Here is a 15,423-nt window from a genome sequence, read left to right as displayed (position 1 = left end):
TGAAATCAGATAGCATGATATCTCCAGCTTTGTTCTTCTTCCTCAAGATTGTTTTGGTTCTTTGGCATCTTTGTGTTTTCATACAAATTTTAGAATTATTTTTTCTAGTTCTGTGAAAAATGCAATTGGTATTTTAATAGGGATTGCATTGAATCTGTAGATTGTCTTGGGTAATATGGTCATTTTAACAAAATTAATTCTTCTAATCCATGAGCCTGGTATATCTTTTCATCTCTTTGTGTTGTCTTCAGTTTCTTTCAACAGTGTCTTATAGTTTTCTGAGTATAGGTCTTTATCTCCTTAATTAGATTTATTCTGGGAGATCCCTGGTGGTCTAGTGGTTAGGATTCTTGGCTTTCACTGCTGCAGCCTGGGTTCAATCCCTGGTTGGGGAACTGAGATCCCACAAACCACATGGTATGGCCAAAAAAAAAACCCAAAAAAACCTATCTAAGTTTAAAAAAAGAGATTTATTCCTAGGTATTTTATTCTTTTTAAATGTGATTGTAAATGGGATTTTTATTCTTAATTTCTCTCTCTGATAGTTCTATGTTAGCGTATAGAAGTGCAACAGATTCCTCTATATTAATTTTGTATCTTGCAACTTTACCAAATTCACTGATGTGCTCTAGAAGTTTTTTGGTGGTGTCTTGTTATCTGCAAACAGTGACAGTTTTACTTTGTACTCTCCAATTTCTTCCTTTACTTCTTTTTTTGTTAATAAATTTATTTATTTTTATTTATTTTTGGCTGCGTTGGGTCTTTGTTGCTGTGCACGGGCTTTCTCTAGTTGCGGCGAGAGGGGACTACTCTTTGTTGCGGTGCGTGGGCTTCTCATTGTGGTGGCTTCTCTTGTTGTGGAGCACAGGCTCTAGGAGCACGGGCTTCAGTAGTTGTAGCACGTGGGCTCAGCAGTTGTGGCTTGCAGGCTCTAGAGCACAGGCTCAGTAGTTGTGGCACGCAGGCTTAGTTGCTCCATGGCATGTGGGATCTTCCTGGACCAGGGCTCAAACCTGTGTCCCCTGCATTGGCAGGCAGATGCTTAACCACTGTGCCACCAGGGAAGCCCCCTTTACTTCTTTAAGCATGGTTTCCCTTAGTTCTTTGAACATATTTACAAAGGACGCTTTGAAATCTTTGTTAAATTCCACATGTGGGTTCTCTCATAGACAGTTTCTGTTGCCTGCCTTTTTCCCTCTGTATGGGTCACACTTTCCTGTTTCTTTGCATGTTTCATAATTTTTTTAAAAAATTGGACATTTTATATAATATATTGTAGCATCTCTAGGTATACTGACCCCTACCCCCACCAGATTGTTTATTTGTTTAGTGACTTAGTTGGCTCTTTTAGTGAAGTACATTTCTCCCTGCAGCATGAAGCCTCTGATGTTGATCCTGAATGGGTACAGCCTTAGGGATCACACCCAGCTGTTAGGCTCCACTAATTTTCGGCTGATTGCTCTATTTTTTAAAAAATATTTATTTATTTATTGAATTTATTTATTTTCCTTTTTTTTTTTTTTGCTGCATCAGGTCTTAGTTGCAGCACATGGCGTCTTCGTTGAGGCATGTGGGATCTTTTTGTTACAGTGAGTGGTCTCTTTGTTGTGGTGCTCGGGCTTCTCTCCAGTTGTGGTGTGCGGGTTTTCTTTCTCTAGTTATGGCGTGAGGGCTCCAGAGCGCGTGGGCTCTGTAGTTTGCGGCATGTGGGCTCTCTTGTTGAGGCATGCGAGCTCAATAGTTGTGGTGCACGGGCTTAGTTGCCCTGCGGCATGTGGAAACTTAGTTCACCGACCAGGGATCGAACCCACATCCCCTGCATTGGAAGGAGGATTCTTTACCACTGGACCACCAGGGAAGTCCCTGCTTTATTGTTTTTGACAATGCTCTGTGTCATCATTTGCTCCACACTCTGTTTCCACTAAAGTCAGTTCTTTTGAAGGGGAGCTTTGGAGTTCACTGTTTTTATGACCTGCCTTTCACCTTGGGCAAAATCTCTGAGTCACTCTTCTGAATCTAGGGGTGGGAACAGTGGCCTGCTTCTCTTTGAGTGACATCTCTGTTTTGTGAGCAGGGTGCTGGGTAGCGACTGTAACCTCTGGTCTTCTTAGCTTTCCTCTCCTAGTGTGGAACCCCTGCATTATGAGTGAGCTGGGGTGAGGGCAGTCAGGGCCCCCACATCTTTGGCCTGCCCAACCTGCAGTAGAGCCTCTGCTCTATGAGTGGGGTCTGGGTAGAGAAAGGGAGCACCCTACTTCTGGGCTGCACTCACTTGGGATCTAGTGTCTGTAGCACATAGCTAGGGGTGATGAGAAATGCTCGTTACCTGCTCTTATTGGGGAGATACTGCAGCTCTTGACTGGGAGCTAGAGGAGAGAGAGCCTTTTTTTCTTGTCCACATCTGGAGATTTTGTTACACTGAGCTGGGAAAAGGGTAAAGGAGAAGGTGGTGGCTCAGATGCCACAAACTCTCACTGATTTTACTGAGATTTAGTAAATTTTCTAGAATAAATCTTCATTTGCCATATGCCCTTAGGACAATTTCTAGAGACTTCAGATGATTGATTTAGCAATCTTTTTTTTAAAATTAATTAATTAATTTATTTATGGCAGTGTTGGGTCTTTGTTGCTGCACACGGGCTTTCTCTAGTTGCGGTGAGCGGGGGCTACTCTTCCTTGCAGTGCGTGGGCTTCATATTTTGGTGGCTTCTCTTGTTGCAGAGCACGGGCTCTAGGCACGCGGGCTTCAGTAGTTGTGGCACGTGGGCTCAGTAGTTGTGGCTCACGGGCTCTAGAGTGCAGGCTCAGTAGCTGTGGTGCATGGGCTTAGTTGCTCCGTGGCATGTGGGATCTTCCCAGACCAGGGCTTGAACCGGTGTTCCCTGCATTGGCAGGCGGATTCTTAACCACTGCATCACCAGGGAAGCCCTGATTTAGCAATCTTTACCAGTTTTGGTTGTTTTCTGGGGAAAGGGTCTGTGGAGCTTCTCATGGCACCATTTTTCTCAGTAATGCCCTCATTTCCCACGATTTTTGTTTTCTCATATTTGTGGCCTTTTGCAGTCCCTTCCCACACTAGATAAGCTGACCTGTGTAACCATTAGGATATGGCAGAAATTATCACAAAACCTAGTTCACAAAAACATTGCAGCTTCTGCCCTGTACCTCCTTCCTGGGTCACTTGCTCTGGGGGAAGCCAGCTGTCTTGTCATGAGGACAAGCAGCCCAATGGTGGGGTCCTCCTGGCAAGGAACTGAGGCCTCCTTCCAAAAGCCAGCCCAAACTTGCCAGGCATACAAATCAACCATCTTGGGAGCAGATCCTCCAGCGTGTCAAGCCTTCAGATGACTTCAAATGACCAGCTGACGTCTTGACTGTGACCTCACAAGAGACCCCAATTTAGAACTACCTAACTAAGCTGCCCCGGGATTCCTGACCCACAGAACACTGACATAACACACACTTAGGTTTTGAGCTATGAAGTTTTGGGTAATTTGTTATGTAGCAGTAGGTAGTTAATACATGATCTTGGGTAAGACCTTTCTCTTATGTTCTTCAGTTCCTTCATCTGAAAAACATTTTTGGACTAGATCCATAGTTTCCAACTGTCTGCAAGGAGCCCTATGATTTCATAGTGATGGGTAACAGGCTACCATGTGGGGCAAAGGAGAGGCCAAGTGGGCCTCCAGACTCCAGGCAAAGCAGCTCCACTTTTCTCTCTCTCTTATAAACTGGGCTTCAATGTAAGATTTAATTTGAAGAAAGAGTCTGTTTTTTGTTATCTTCGCTTTTGGGTTTTTTTTTTTATGTTTTATGATTTCTTCAATCTTACATGCTTATTTCAATTTAGTTTCCCATCTTGAAATGGGCATTTCATAAGGCCCTGTATTTCTAGTGTCTCTGATCATACAGTATAAGGAATGCTACACAACAAACCTCTAATTGCTCAGAGGGGAAACTCTCTGGAGAGGGGAGGGGACTTTTCCAAAGTTACACAGTAATTTAGTGACCAAGTGAGGAATGGAATATAGGTCTCCTGACTCCCAGAAGAGATTATCTACGCTAATGAAATGGAGCTATCATAAAGAAAAGTATTTTAAAAAATAAATCTTCAAAAAGCAAAGACTAGAACTTGACTTTGTTCAAGTACGAGAGAAGAAAGTAAAAACAACAAATAAAAGACTCAGGACATGCTGTCCTACAGGAAGCTGGCTTGCTCATAAAGATAAATCATACAGGAGTAGAGATTAATGTTGGGAATCATAGAGAACTTACACAGAGTTGTCTGGCATAGTTAGTCATTATTGTGCAGTGTGGCGATCAGGCAATTCAGCAAGCTCCTATGGCGTGCTAGGCAGAGCTTGGGCTGGGACACAGACGTAAGCCATATATATATGGCTTTATGTAGTGTTAAAAGTTTTCAATCGTTGCTTATATTAAAAAATAAGTAGATTTCTGGTCTCTTTTGAATAATTGGCAAATCTGGGCTGGCATTGCTGCATGGGGGCCTTGGCTGGAGCTAAGTAGTAGCGGCCCCTAGAGCTGGGATCTGAGCACTGCAGTTTCCTTCAGTCTCCCCCAACCCATTCTCTGTTGTTTCCCCTCTGAGGCCACCTGCTAGCTGCCCTTTATCACTCTGCTTGTGCTGTTATTTTTCTTAGAGTATTTTCTTATACCTCTCTTCACTTATTTACCCGCGTGACCCCAGCAAGGATCTGATTTTGAGACACCCCCCCGACCCCGCCCCTGTCCCGGACTATTTCCCTCCCTTCTTCCCTTGCACACAGAACTCACTGGAGGCGTGGCGCTTGACTTTGACCTGTGGGTCTGCCCGATGGGACTTCTCACTGCAGGTGGAGGCATGGCGCTTGATCTGGGCTCCAGAGGGACGCTCAGGCTCCTCATCCTGGGTGAGAGATGGAAGGAGAAGGTAAAGTGTGGGTGGGCTCAGAATCCTCAGTGTAGGTGCTTTCTGGTGCGCGCTCAGTGGCTGAGTACTACATGACCTCTGAGATCTTGGCCTTACAGTTTTAGATGTGTGCAGCCCTCAACAGTTTATAAACCACTTGCACTAGCAGTGTATTACTTGATCCTCATACCTTCCTGTGGGGGGCAGCAGAAGGCAACCCTAAACTGGAATTTCTGCTGAGAGGAAAATTAGGAAGTCTCAAAAGACCGTGGGTGACCATATTTGATTTATCATAGATATTTTTGTCCTCACATCATTTGGACGAATCCTTCAAGTTTTCCAAATTGCTAATATAAAGTCTTAGGTTAAAAAAAAAGTCATAGATGAGATCAGCCAATGGTAGAACTGACATAACTTAATAGACTGGCTATACATTTTTGCATGAAGAGTCGTGAGAACACTCAAAATCTTGTCAAAGCTCAGGAAACCATGAGTGGAATATGATAATAATGTCATACAATACTGCTGTTGATAAAAACAGTACTATTTACTCCTCTGTATAAGACCTTCCAATGTCCAGGTACTGTGCTAAGTTTTTTCCATAAAGCATTTCATTTAGTTTTTGCAATAGTCCTATCAGGTAGCTTTTATCATATTTATGTGGAGCCAGGAAGTGAGGACCAGAGAAATGAAGCCCAAGGTAACTTGGACTCAGCCCTGAGTGCAAGGTTCATGTCCTTAAGCACTAAGCTGTCTTGCTACTAAACTCTGCAGCTGAGAACAGTCTCAAGCTGCATCTAATGGTTCATATGAGTCTGAAAAAGACCATATAGACAGAAGGATGGCTGGAGAAGTTTCTAGTAGCAAAGGGAGTCCTAGAGGTGAGAGCTCAGAGTGTCATCCAGCACTGTCCAAGGCAGGGGTCCTGGCCCGCAAACACATCTGCTTTCCTTGGAAGCTTGATTCCCTCTCTCTCTCCTCTAGCTGTGAGGCCTGACCCACCAACCACTGTCTGATCAGAATGTCATCATGTCATCCTCTGGCTCTCCCGTGGCAGGAGAAGCCACAGGGCGTGCTGCGGAGCAGTATGGGTCAAGTAATGGCTACAGAGGCCTCACTGTAAATTAATAAGCTGGCATCTCCTTGGTTTAGTGAGCAAGACAGGGAGACTGTCCTGGGAGCTGAAGCCTAGACTGTGGTTGCCACCAGGTAAAGGCCTCTGGGGGCAGCCACCCAGTTATCATCCCCCTGAGACACTACTGAATCAGTCAATTCACAGAGCAGTAAACAGGGGTGGACAGTCCAACACCTTGCTCAGACTGGAGCAGTGCTTTATAGATGCAGAGCGCTTTCTTCTTCCTGGTCAGGGTATCTTTCCACTGTACTGCTCAGTCTCCTGTTCCAGAGATTCTTTCCCCTGAGCCATGGTCTGTCGTAAGAAGGTCCCCTCTCCCCCGCCTTCTAGCTGCTGGTTAAACGAAAATGATCTCTCTGAGGCAAAGGAAAAAAGGAGTAGTGAGGGAGAGCTAATAAGTGGCTTTTGCCATGTTCCCTGAAGTCCCAAGGGACCGTACCTGCATCTTTTCATAAGGAACATCATCATAGACTCGGGGCTCAGGCCACTGATCCTGGCAGGATCTTGCATATCTAGAAAATACAAGGACTGATGATGATGGTGGTGACAATGATACTTATGCAGCTTACAGTGCTTTCCTGTCCATTCTCTCATTTGATTCTGGCAGCACCTTTTAATGGAGGTCAGAAAGTTAGTGATAGCAACCATGCCAGGCAGCACTAGGACATTGATGTGTTAAGAGCTTTATAGGCAGGGACCCATGGGATTCTCATAACAACTCAGGAAGCAGGTGATTCATCACCTCCATTTTATAAGCGAGAAAACAGAGGATCCAGGCTGGCAAGCAACCAGCCCAAGCTGTTGGTCGTGATAGAACCGTGACTTGAATATGGTACTTTTAATGCCAAACTCTGCACACCAGCCCTGTGCCCGCCCAGAAGCTCAAGGGTATGGGGACGCTAAGTTTCCATGGCATGAGAGCAGAGCGCAGGCCACTGTACAAAAAAGGTTCTCCTTTCTGGCTCATTCCGTCCACAGTGTCCCCTGACCCTGGGCTACCTCCTTTAACCAGCTCACTCCTGCCTGCTAGAAGAGGAAGGCACCCACTCTGACTTCCCAAGGAAGCAGCCTTTCTCAGCCCTTCCTCCCTCCCCTCCCATTCCCAAAGCTGGACTCCGCCTCTGACAGGGAGCTGAGATAGGAAAGGTTGCGCATGGCTGTGGGCCATGGGGTGCTGGCCCTCACAGGAAGGAGTTGCGCCCTGCACTGACGATGCTGGTTAAGGTCTCCACGTCCACGTAGTCATAATGCAGCGCTTCGGGAGTGACTTTGGAGCCCATCTCCACCAGCAGCAGCCCGAGCCAGCGGCCCATGTCCTCGGAGCAGCTTGCCTGAGGGAGAGGAGGCACAAGCTGGGTTCACTTTGGCACCATCAGAGCCTCTGGCTACCTGCTCACTTCAGCCAAACCCATATTCGTATAGTATCTGTTACGTACCCAATACTTAGGGATCCAAGAGGAGCAAGACTAGAACACACATCCAGAAACCCAAGTGGCTCCCACCTTCCCTCTATTCAGGTCTTTGCTCTAAGGCTACCTCCTCAGAGAAGCCCTCCCTGACTACCTCTCTAAGACACATAACCTCACTCACTATCCTCAGAGCCTTTCTGACCATTTGGATATGAAAATAAAATTCAGGTGTTCTCTGAATTTTTTTTTAATATTTGCTTTTTATTAAATGAGGAGGCTATTTATCACATAACCCAATCAAATTTTTTTCTTGTATTATAAATGCCAATTATATATAGTACTGTATACAGGAAAATCTCCAAGAAGTTGCTGGTCAACTAAACATATACTTATGTTTTTTTTTTTTTTTTTTGTGCTACGCGGGCCTCTCTCTGTTGTGGCCTCTCCCGTTGCGGAGCACAGGCTCCGGACGCACAGGCTCAGCGGCCATGGCTCACGGGCCCAGCTGCTCCGCGGCATGTGGGATCTTCCCGGACCGGGGCACGAACCCGTGTCCCCTGCATCGGCAGGCGGACTCTCAACCACTGCGCCACCAGGGAAGCCCTACTTATGTTCTTATTTAAAGAGCATCATTATAAAATCAAGTTAGCACACAAATACTGAATTTGAATTTAAAAAGCACACTTTTTGCCAGAAAGCTCTTTGTTTAACTGAAGAGAAATAAGAGACCCATCTCAAACTATCAAAAGTAAAAGTGACTTACAGAGTCAATATTTCCTGAAATTTAAGAACTGACACAGGCAGTGGGTACTGGGCAAAGAAAACAAGACCAAGAGGCTGGGTCTTAGTTCTAGGAAAAGACTAGAGGCCATTGATCCTCTGTGGAGCTTTGGATGAGGCGCATGCCTACTCTGGCCTCAGTTTTCTTATCTGTAATGTGAGGGGGTAGTTGTTTAAGTTTTCCTCCCAGTTAATATTTTAAATTCTAAATAGCTGAAGGATTGACATGTAAAAAGAGAGTCAGCATATTCTGGGTGACCCCTGAGAGGAGGGCTGGTGCCGGTGGGTAGGTATGAAAAATGAATGGGTGAAATGAAATCGCATTGTCATTCAGCCATTTGTTCAACAGCTCTTAATTGAGCCCTTAGTATGTGCTGGACATCATGGTGGGTTCTGGAAAAACAAAAGTATGCAGAACAGGTGTGGTCACTGCCTTCACAGAGCTTAGGATTGCAACTCAATATGGAGAAAATCTTCGTAAAAATTTAGTTGCTTGGTGGGAGGAGCAAGCTACTTTGAAGGGCAGTGGTTTATCTGAGGCGAACAGTCACTGGTGGGAAGTAAATTTTAGAGAGGATTCCAGAATCAGATTGGAGTTAGATCAGACTAAACGCCTTTCAGGTTTGGGATTATATTTCTAAGGCAGAATAAACAAACCTTGGGTCTAGGGTTGCCAGATTTAACAAATAAAAATGCAGAATTCTCTGTTAAATTCGAGATTCAGATAAACAGTGAATCATTTTTTAGTATAGGTATGTCCCAAATATGGGATGTACTTCTATTAAAAAGAATTATTTGTTGTTTATCTGAAATTCAAATTTAAGTGGGTGTTCTATAGTTTAACCAGCAACTCTGTGGTTACTTGGCAACAGCTGGCTTACTTTCCCTCTTCTTTAGTCCCTATAATGTCAGTAGCAAGGTACTGTGGACAAAAGCCAAAGTCCAGGCCAGAGCTCCTCTCACCTCCTACCACCAAGGCCCACCTGAATTTTCTCCTCTCACCTCCAAGATGGCGACCTCCTGCCGGTTGCGCAGGATCCTGAAGGCAAATGGGTGTCTGGGCCCAAAGCTTGGGGCCACCTCACAACCGTGGAGGGTGATAGCATTCACGTGGGTCCGCAGGTCCGTGCGGTCCTTATGGAAATACAAGGTGTTGCACTTTAGGCGGCACCAGCGTTCCTTCCAGCCGTGGTTCACCAGCACATTCAGGTAACCTGGGAGGGGGAGACCAGTGGTGTGACCTCCTAACAGCCCTGGGGGATACAAGTCAGGGTGCGTGGGTCTACACCCCGGGGACAGAGCACTTGGATAACCCTTGTCCTCTAGCTGGAAAGAAGGCCTTCTGGGTCCCGGATCAGCTCACTTGTGGTCTGTGACCTCAGGCATCCTCTTCTGTCTCTGAGTTTCAGTTTGTTATCTATGAAATGGGGACTGATAATCATATTTGTACATACACGCACAGCCTTTAGACTATACCAAGCTTGATGAAAAGGACAGAACTACCATACAGAATGAATAAAAGATACAACTCTTCCTCTTGCCTTTCCTACTAAAATGTCAAAACTCTCATTGAAGACAGAAAATAATGGGTGATGCTGACACCTGGTGGCAGCATGTGGGAACAAAAACATCTAGCCAAGATAAAGAATTATAAAACTTGTAAGGGACAGGCTGATGGCTGACGAGTTTAGAATTCCCTCAACGTTTTAGATTTTAACTTATTTTTTACCATAACATGTCCTGATCCACTTACAAAATATTTCTTTATAGCCATGTGCTTTTATAATATTCTTTCCAGGTTAGCGGAATATTACTGTTTATCTAAAATACATGATTTTCTATTGGATTCCGGTACATGGAAAACTGCATTTAGATAGACAATATGTTTTTTTCCTTCCAAACTCCTTTTAACTCACACTGAATGCATTTCTAATGAAAAGTACTTAAACATTTTTAAGCAAGAAATATCCTTGTAAGACTGGGCCGTAACTTAAACACCTGGCATATTATGTACTGGGAAGTAAGATACTCTCCTCTTGTCATAGTAGAGGAAGCTGAGGCCCAGAGGTGGGCAGTGATTGACACTAAGGTCACAGGGAGAATAGAAATAGAGCCAGTTGGCTTTTCCTTCTGTTAGGCGTCAGGGCTTCATGGAGGAGAAGTGATGGAAGGGCATGGATTATTGATGGAGTGGGGGTTAGCCTCCCAGTAGGAGGATTCTGTCCTCTGCCTTGGGAGTGAGGTAGGTTAGGCCTGGAGGGTCTCCTGGCTTGGCCCCAGGAGCCCTCATCAACAGGGTCTGAATTCACCTCCCCATGCCCGGTACCCACCACAGCATGGAACCTCTTCCTCGGTAGAGGATGTCTGCAGGTCATCGGCCAGTGCCTTCTTCTTAGAGAAGCTGATGATACGGGTGATCTTGCGGCCCGCAACCCTGCTCATTGAACCCTTCAGCTCTGACAGGCTGCTCTTCTTCCCTTTGCCTGTTGCCATGGAGGTGGGTTAGGGGAAGGGAGGGAGCCCCAAGTCCCAGATCCACCCGCCCCTAGCCCTTCCCCCCAACCTTTCAGCCTGCACAGAGGGCTTGGCCTACAGCTCCAGGTATGGATAGGCCAGGTCACATCACCTAGGTCTCCAGAGTGGTCAGGACCTGCTCTGCACTGTGTGCTTGTGGCAAGCCCTCTCCCAGCTCTAGCATTTTCCCGCCTGAGCCCCCAGAGGCTCCTACCGTGTTCGCGGCCAAGGGTGGAACAGTTGTCGCTCAGGCCCATGCTGTCGGAATCCGAGGTCTGCTTCTCTTGGGACAGCCTCTGGGGAGGGACACAGACAGCCCCCTATCAGAGGGCACACTTAGAAAGTTCTCCTTTGTTGGTTCAGTCTCCCCCTGACCCCTGTACGTGAGGATTAGCTAACAGATATTTGTCAGCAACTGTCATGTGCTTGATACCGTACTGGTACGAGGAGGACAACGATGACTTAGGATGGTTGTGTCTTCCAGTTACTCACAGTCTATCTGGGGAGTGAGGAATTCAATATAACGGAGTGAGATTAATGTCCTAGGAGTTTGGACTACATTTGGTAGATGGGGAGCTGAGAAGGTATTTAAGTGGGACACTAATGGAGTTGGTTTTGGAAGCTGCCCCCAGCGGCATCATGGGGGTGGATAAGAGGGGGGCAAGACTGGAAGCAAAAGAGGCACTTAGAGTGTCATCCTGGGCAAGCTGAGACTTGATAGGGGGATGAACCAAGCGACAGTGAGGATGGAGAAAAAGACATGAGTTGGCATTTTCAAAATAGTTATGACAGGACTTGGTGACCAGTAAATGTGAGTGGTGATGAGAAAGGAGTCCATTACAATTCTAGCTTGGATGAGAGGATGGTAAAGACGCACATACACAGCATGGTAACAACTTCATTGTCAGCCAACATTAATTTTTACTCATTATGCCAACTCTGGACCAGTCATTCATTCATTCCTATTACGGAGTGGTGCAGAGTAGTCAGATGGACCTTGGAAAAAATGAAGTCTCTACTTAGCTGTGGGAATGTGGGAAAATCCTTTCATCTCCCCAAGGCTTCTCACTTGAATTACAACCCTTTCAGTGGGCTGCTGTGAGGTACCAGGGAACTGGCCCAAGTGAAACTGTGAGGCCAACAGACTGTATCATTTCTAACACCTGTGTGGTATGCGGCCATCTCACTTTAAGAAGCCAAATTATGCCAGCCAGACTCAGGACAAGACTAAAATGACACCCATCAACTTAAAAAGGTGGACTTACAGAGCTCTGAGGCCCCTAAACCTTTCCTGCCAAGGATACCCCAGACCAGGCTCAGGGATGCTTTGCTGTAAGCATAGTACTAGAAAGCAGGGAGAGATAAGAGAGGCCATGTACTCCCCCCAATTTCCAAAGGCTGGAAAAATGGCAACTGTCAGAAATTGGTTAGAACTGTCAAGTATAAAGAATCACCCCTGTAAATTGTGAGACAGAAGTTATGGTTCTATTCTGTGATGGTGTACAGATGGTAAGTTTTTCATCAAGATAGAAAGCAAATACAAAGAAACACTGTGAGCACTTTGTAATTGACTTAATGATGATGACACCTCAATCACAGGAATCCATGGAGAGACAGAGCCACCTATACCATGTCCTCACTCCCACTCTTCTCCAACAATACCACGCTAAACATTTTAGCTACCCTCCCCCTGTACACTCAGCCACAGGAGAGCCCATCTCTACAGGCTTGCCTCTTCCTCCCCTCTACCCATCCTCTGAACTGCACCACAGCATGCAGCTGCAGGTGTGTGTCCACACACACTCTCTCTTTCACACTCACACACACATTCTTTCACACACACACACTCTTTCACACTCATACACGCACACGCACGTCCTCAACACTGCTTTCCTTCAGCCTCCACTAATGGCAAAGGCCGAGTGAGCCCTCCACCCTTCCTCTCCTAATGACTCTGCTGACCCCACCTTTGCTTCTGCTGCTCCCTTCCCTTGCAGCCCCTGTCCCTTGGTCCACCTCTGCCCCAGTGGGGCAGAGTCTTGCCCATTCTTTAAGGCTCAACATAGGTGCCCAACCTCCCTAACCCCTCTTGCCCCTCCAGCCAGCATGAGCCCTTTTCCCCTCACTACGTCTTTCCAGGACAGTCGAATAGAGTTGACACGTTCCCCTTCTCTCCGAACCCATCCACACTGGCCTCTTTCCGTCCATGCTTCTTCCTCCTCCAGGGCCTGTTCTCCCTGCTTGGAATGCCTTTTCCCTCCCCCTCCTCACTAATTTTTCACCCTTCTCTGTATTGTGCTCCCTCAGGAAAGCCTTTCTTGACCCTGAGACAAGATCAGCCCCTGTCATGTGCTCCCAGGGTACCTGGTACTTTTCCTCCCTGGCGCTTACACAGCTTGGCATTTCTAAGTCTATGTGATTGGATTCATGTCTGAACCCCTTGCTGGGAGGGCAGGGGGTGTGTCTGTTACTGTTAGGACTGCACCCAGTGCCTAGCACAGTACCCAATGCACGGTAGATGCTAACTACTCGTCCAGTGGAGCTCAGGAAGCTCCCCTTGAGAGGCAGGCTGGCGGTGTGTAAATCAATTAGCTCTGTTCCTTATTAACTATATGTGACTTTGGGCAAACCTCTCTGTGCCTTGGCTTCCTCTTCTGAAAATGTAGTTTATCAGAGTTGCTGTAGAAATTAAATTAGGTAATGCACGTAAAGCATTTAGGACAGTCCTGGCCACACAGTCATATTTTCTATAATGCTAGCCTTTATTATGTCATGTGAGACCCATGTATGGGAGTCTTTTTTTTTGCAGTACGCGGGCCTCTCACTGCTGTGGCCTCTCCCGTTGCGGAGCACAGTCTCCGGACGCGCAGGCTCAGCAGCCATGGCTCACGGGCCCAGCCGCTCCGCGGCATGTGGGATCTTCCCGGACCGGGGCATGAACCCTTGTCCCCTGCATCGGCAGGCGGACTCTCAACCACTGTGCCACCAGGGAAGCCCTGTATGGGAGTCTTAACTCTCCCCTTAGGATTTGGGGTGGAGTCCCTTGATCACCCACAGCACCTGGTGAAGCATAGGCATTAGCATATGTTTGCCATTGGCCTCACAGACTATGAAACAACCGTTTCACTTATGTGCCAGTGGGGCACACTCCTTCTCTGACTAATTTAAATTTAGTTTGCATGGCTCAGTTCCAACGTGACCTCTTCCTGTCCTGGCAGGGTAGTCACTCCCTCCTCAGGCTTGTACTGCACCTTGGACACGGGCATTCATTCATTCATGAATTCAGTAGACATTTATTGAATGCCTACTGTCAATGCCTGGCTTTACCACCAGCCTGCGAGTCCCCTGGGGCAGAGCCCATGTGGAATCCCCACTGCCTGGCCCAGAGGGAACCTTGAGAAGACAGAGGTACCTTGTCCAGGTCCACCTTGCACAGGAGGACTGGGGATCCGGGCACATCTGCCCCCTCAGCACCCCCAACGGACTTGCTGACCTCTCGGATGACCTGTGGAGAGGACACACATCTGTGAGCAGGTGGGCAGGGACCCTGTGGAGGCAAAAGCAAGAATGGGGTCTGTTGGTCAGGGCCATCAGGCAGAGCAGCTGGGATCACTGGGTGGAAGAGATGGGTTGATGTGGCCTCCTGCCCCATTTGTGGGGCACGTCAGGATCTGAACAGGCTTTCTTCTTTGTCTGTCCCTTGAATTGGGCCCAGAGGCTTGGCTTTTAGACCTGGTGCCATTACTAATTAGTTGCGTGGCCTTGGGAAAGCAATTTCCCCGCTCTGGGCCTTAGTTTCCCCATCTGTAACATGGAGATATTAGTGGTCCTCTGCTTATTACGTCCTTGGGTGTGTGAGGACCAGTGAGATGATGGGTGTGAAGGGCCATGTGAACCAGGATGCCCTGCACAGGCATGAGGACTCACTTCTGTGACATGTTGGAACTTTACAACAACCTGCAGGGCAGCCAGGGTTATTCTCTCCATTTCAAAGATGTGGAAACTGAGACTCCAAGGCATTCACCTGAGGCCATGCAGCACAAGCATCCAGACCATGAAACAATAACGGACCACTTGCTGCTCATCTGTCAGGTGGCTTTGCGTGGATTATCCCATTGTATTCCCACAGCAGCCTTGTGGGGCAGGGGCACCTTGATCCCCAAATTACAGATAAGGATGATGAGGCTCTGAGAGGTGAAGCCATGGCTGCCTGCCCTATCCTCTGGGCTAACTGGCGTGCCAAGGCAGGCCTCCTAACTCTAGGTCTAGGGCTTCTTCTTCTGACCCAACCAGCCCCTTGAGGACAGAGCACTCTCCCCCACCCCCACCCCAGCATGCAGGTTCTCTCTCTTCCTTCCCCTCCTGAGACAAAGGCAGTAATGAGAAACAGTAAACATCCCAGTGGGAGAGCTGGTTATCACAGGAAGGAAGGGAGGATGGGGAGGGAGGGAAGGAGGGGTTTGGTTTCTTTGTTCCAGCAGGAAGATCAGAGGAGGGGAGAGCTGCTGTAAGGGCCTGGGGGTGAGGGCTTCACCATCACTGCAGAGTAGTCACTGGCAGTTACTCAGGACTTACTGCCTGGCAGGCCCTATATCAAGTACTCTCTAGAATCCTTACAAGAACCATTTTATAGAGGAAGAAACTGAGGCACAGGGAAGCAAAGTCCTTTGCAGAAG

At 47.2% G+C, this 15,423-nt stretch overlaps 1 protein-coding gene and 1 long non-coding RNA gene across 10 annotated transcripts in view; one reads left to right on the top strand and one right to left on the bottom strand.

The window, feature by feature from the left end:
* The window catches only part of LOC137221859 (uncharacterized), a 133,810-nt gene that overhangs the window by 23,535 nt on the left and 94,852 nt on the right, over positions 1-15,423 (top strand). The gene's annotated exons all lie outside the window — the stretch shown is intronic.
* Positions 1-15,423, bottom strand: part of AFAP1L1 (actin filament associated protein 1 like 1) — a 72,945-nt gene that overhangs the window by 21,161 nt on the left and 36,361 nt on the right. For 2 of the 4 annotated variants that reach the window (XM_067732197.1, XM_067732199.1), the window contains exons 9-15: positions 14,160-14,252; positions 10,962-11,067; positions 10,564-10,716; positions 9,236-9,447; positions 7,230-7,375; positions 6,484-6,556; positions 4,795-4,906 (exon numbers count right to left, since the gene is read on the bottom strand). In XM_067732197.1, the coding sequence (XP_067588298.1) occupies positions 4,795-4,906; positions 6,484-6,556; positions 7,230-7,375; positions 9,236-9,447; positions 10,564-10,716; positions 10,962-11,067; positions 14,160-14,252 (895 nt within the window). The remainder of the gene's footprint in view (positions 1-4,794; positions 4,907-6,483; positions 6,557-7,229; positions 7,376-9,235; positions 9,448-10,563; positions 10,717-10,961; positions 11,068-14,159; positions 14,253-15,423) is intronic. The other 2 variants (XM_067732198.1, XM_067732200.1) reach the window with 1 other exon arrangement.

This window comes from Pseudorca crassidens, chromosome 3, assembly GCF_039906515.1.
Source record: "Pseudorca crassidens isolate mPseCra1 chromosome 3, mPseCra1.hap1, whole genome shotgun sequence".
In the NCBI taxonomy this organism is placed as follows: domain Eukaryota; kingdom Metazoa; phylum Chordata; class Mammalia; order Artiodactyla; family Delphinidae; genus Pseudorca; species Pseudorca crassidens.
Note: the sequence above shows the minus strand (reverse complement) of the source record. Positions and strands in the feature narration are given on the sequence as shown.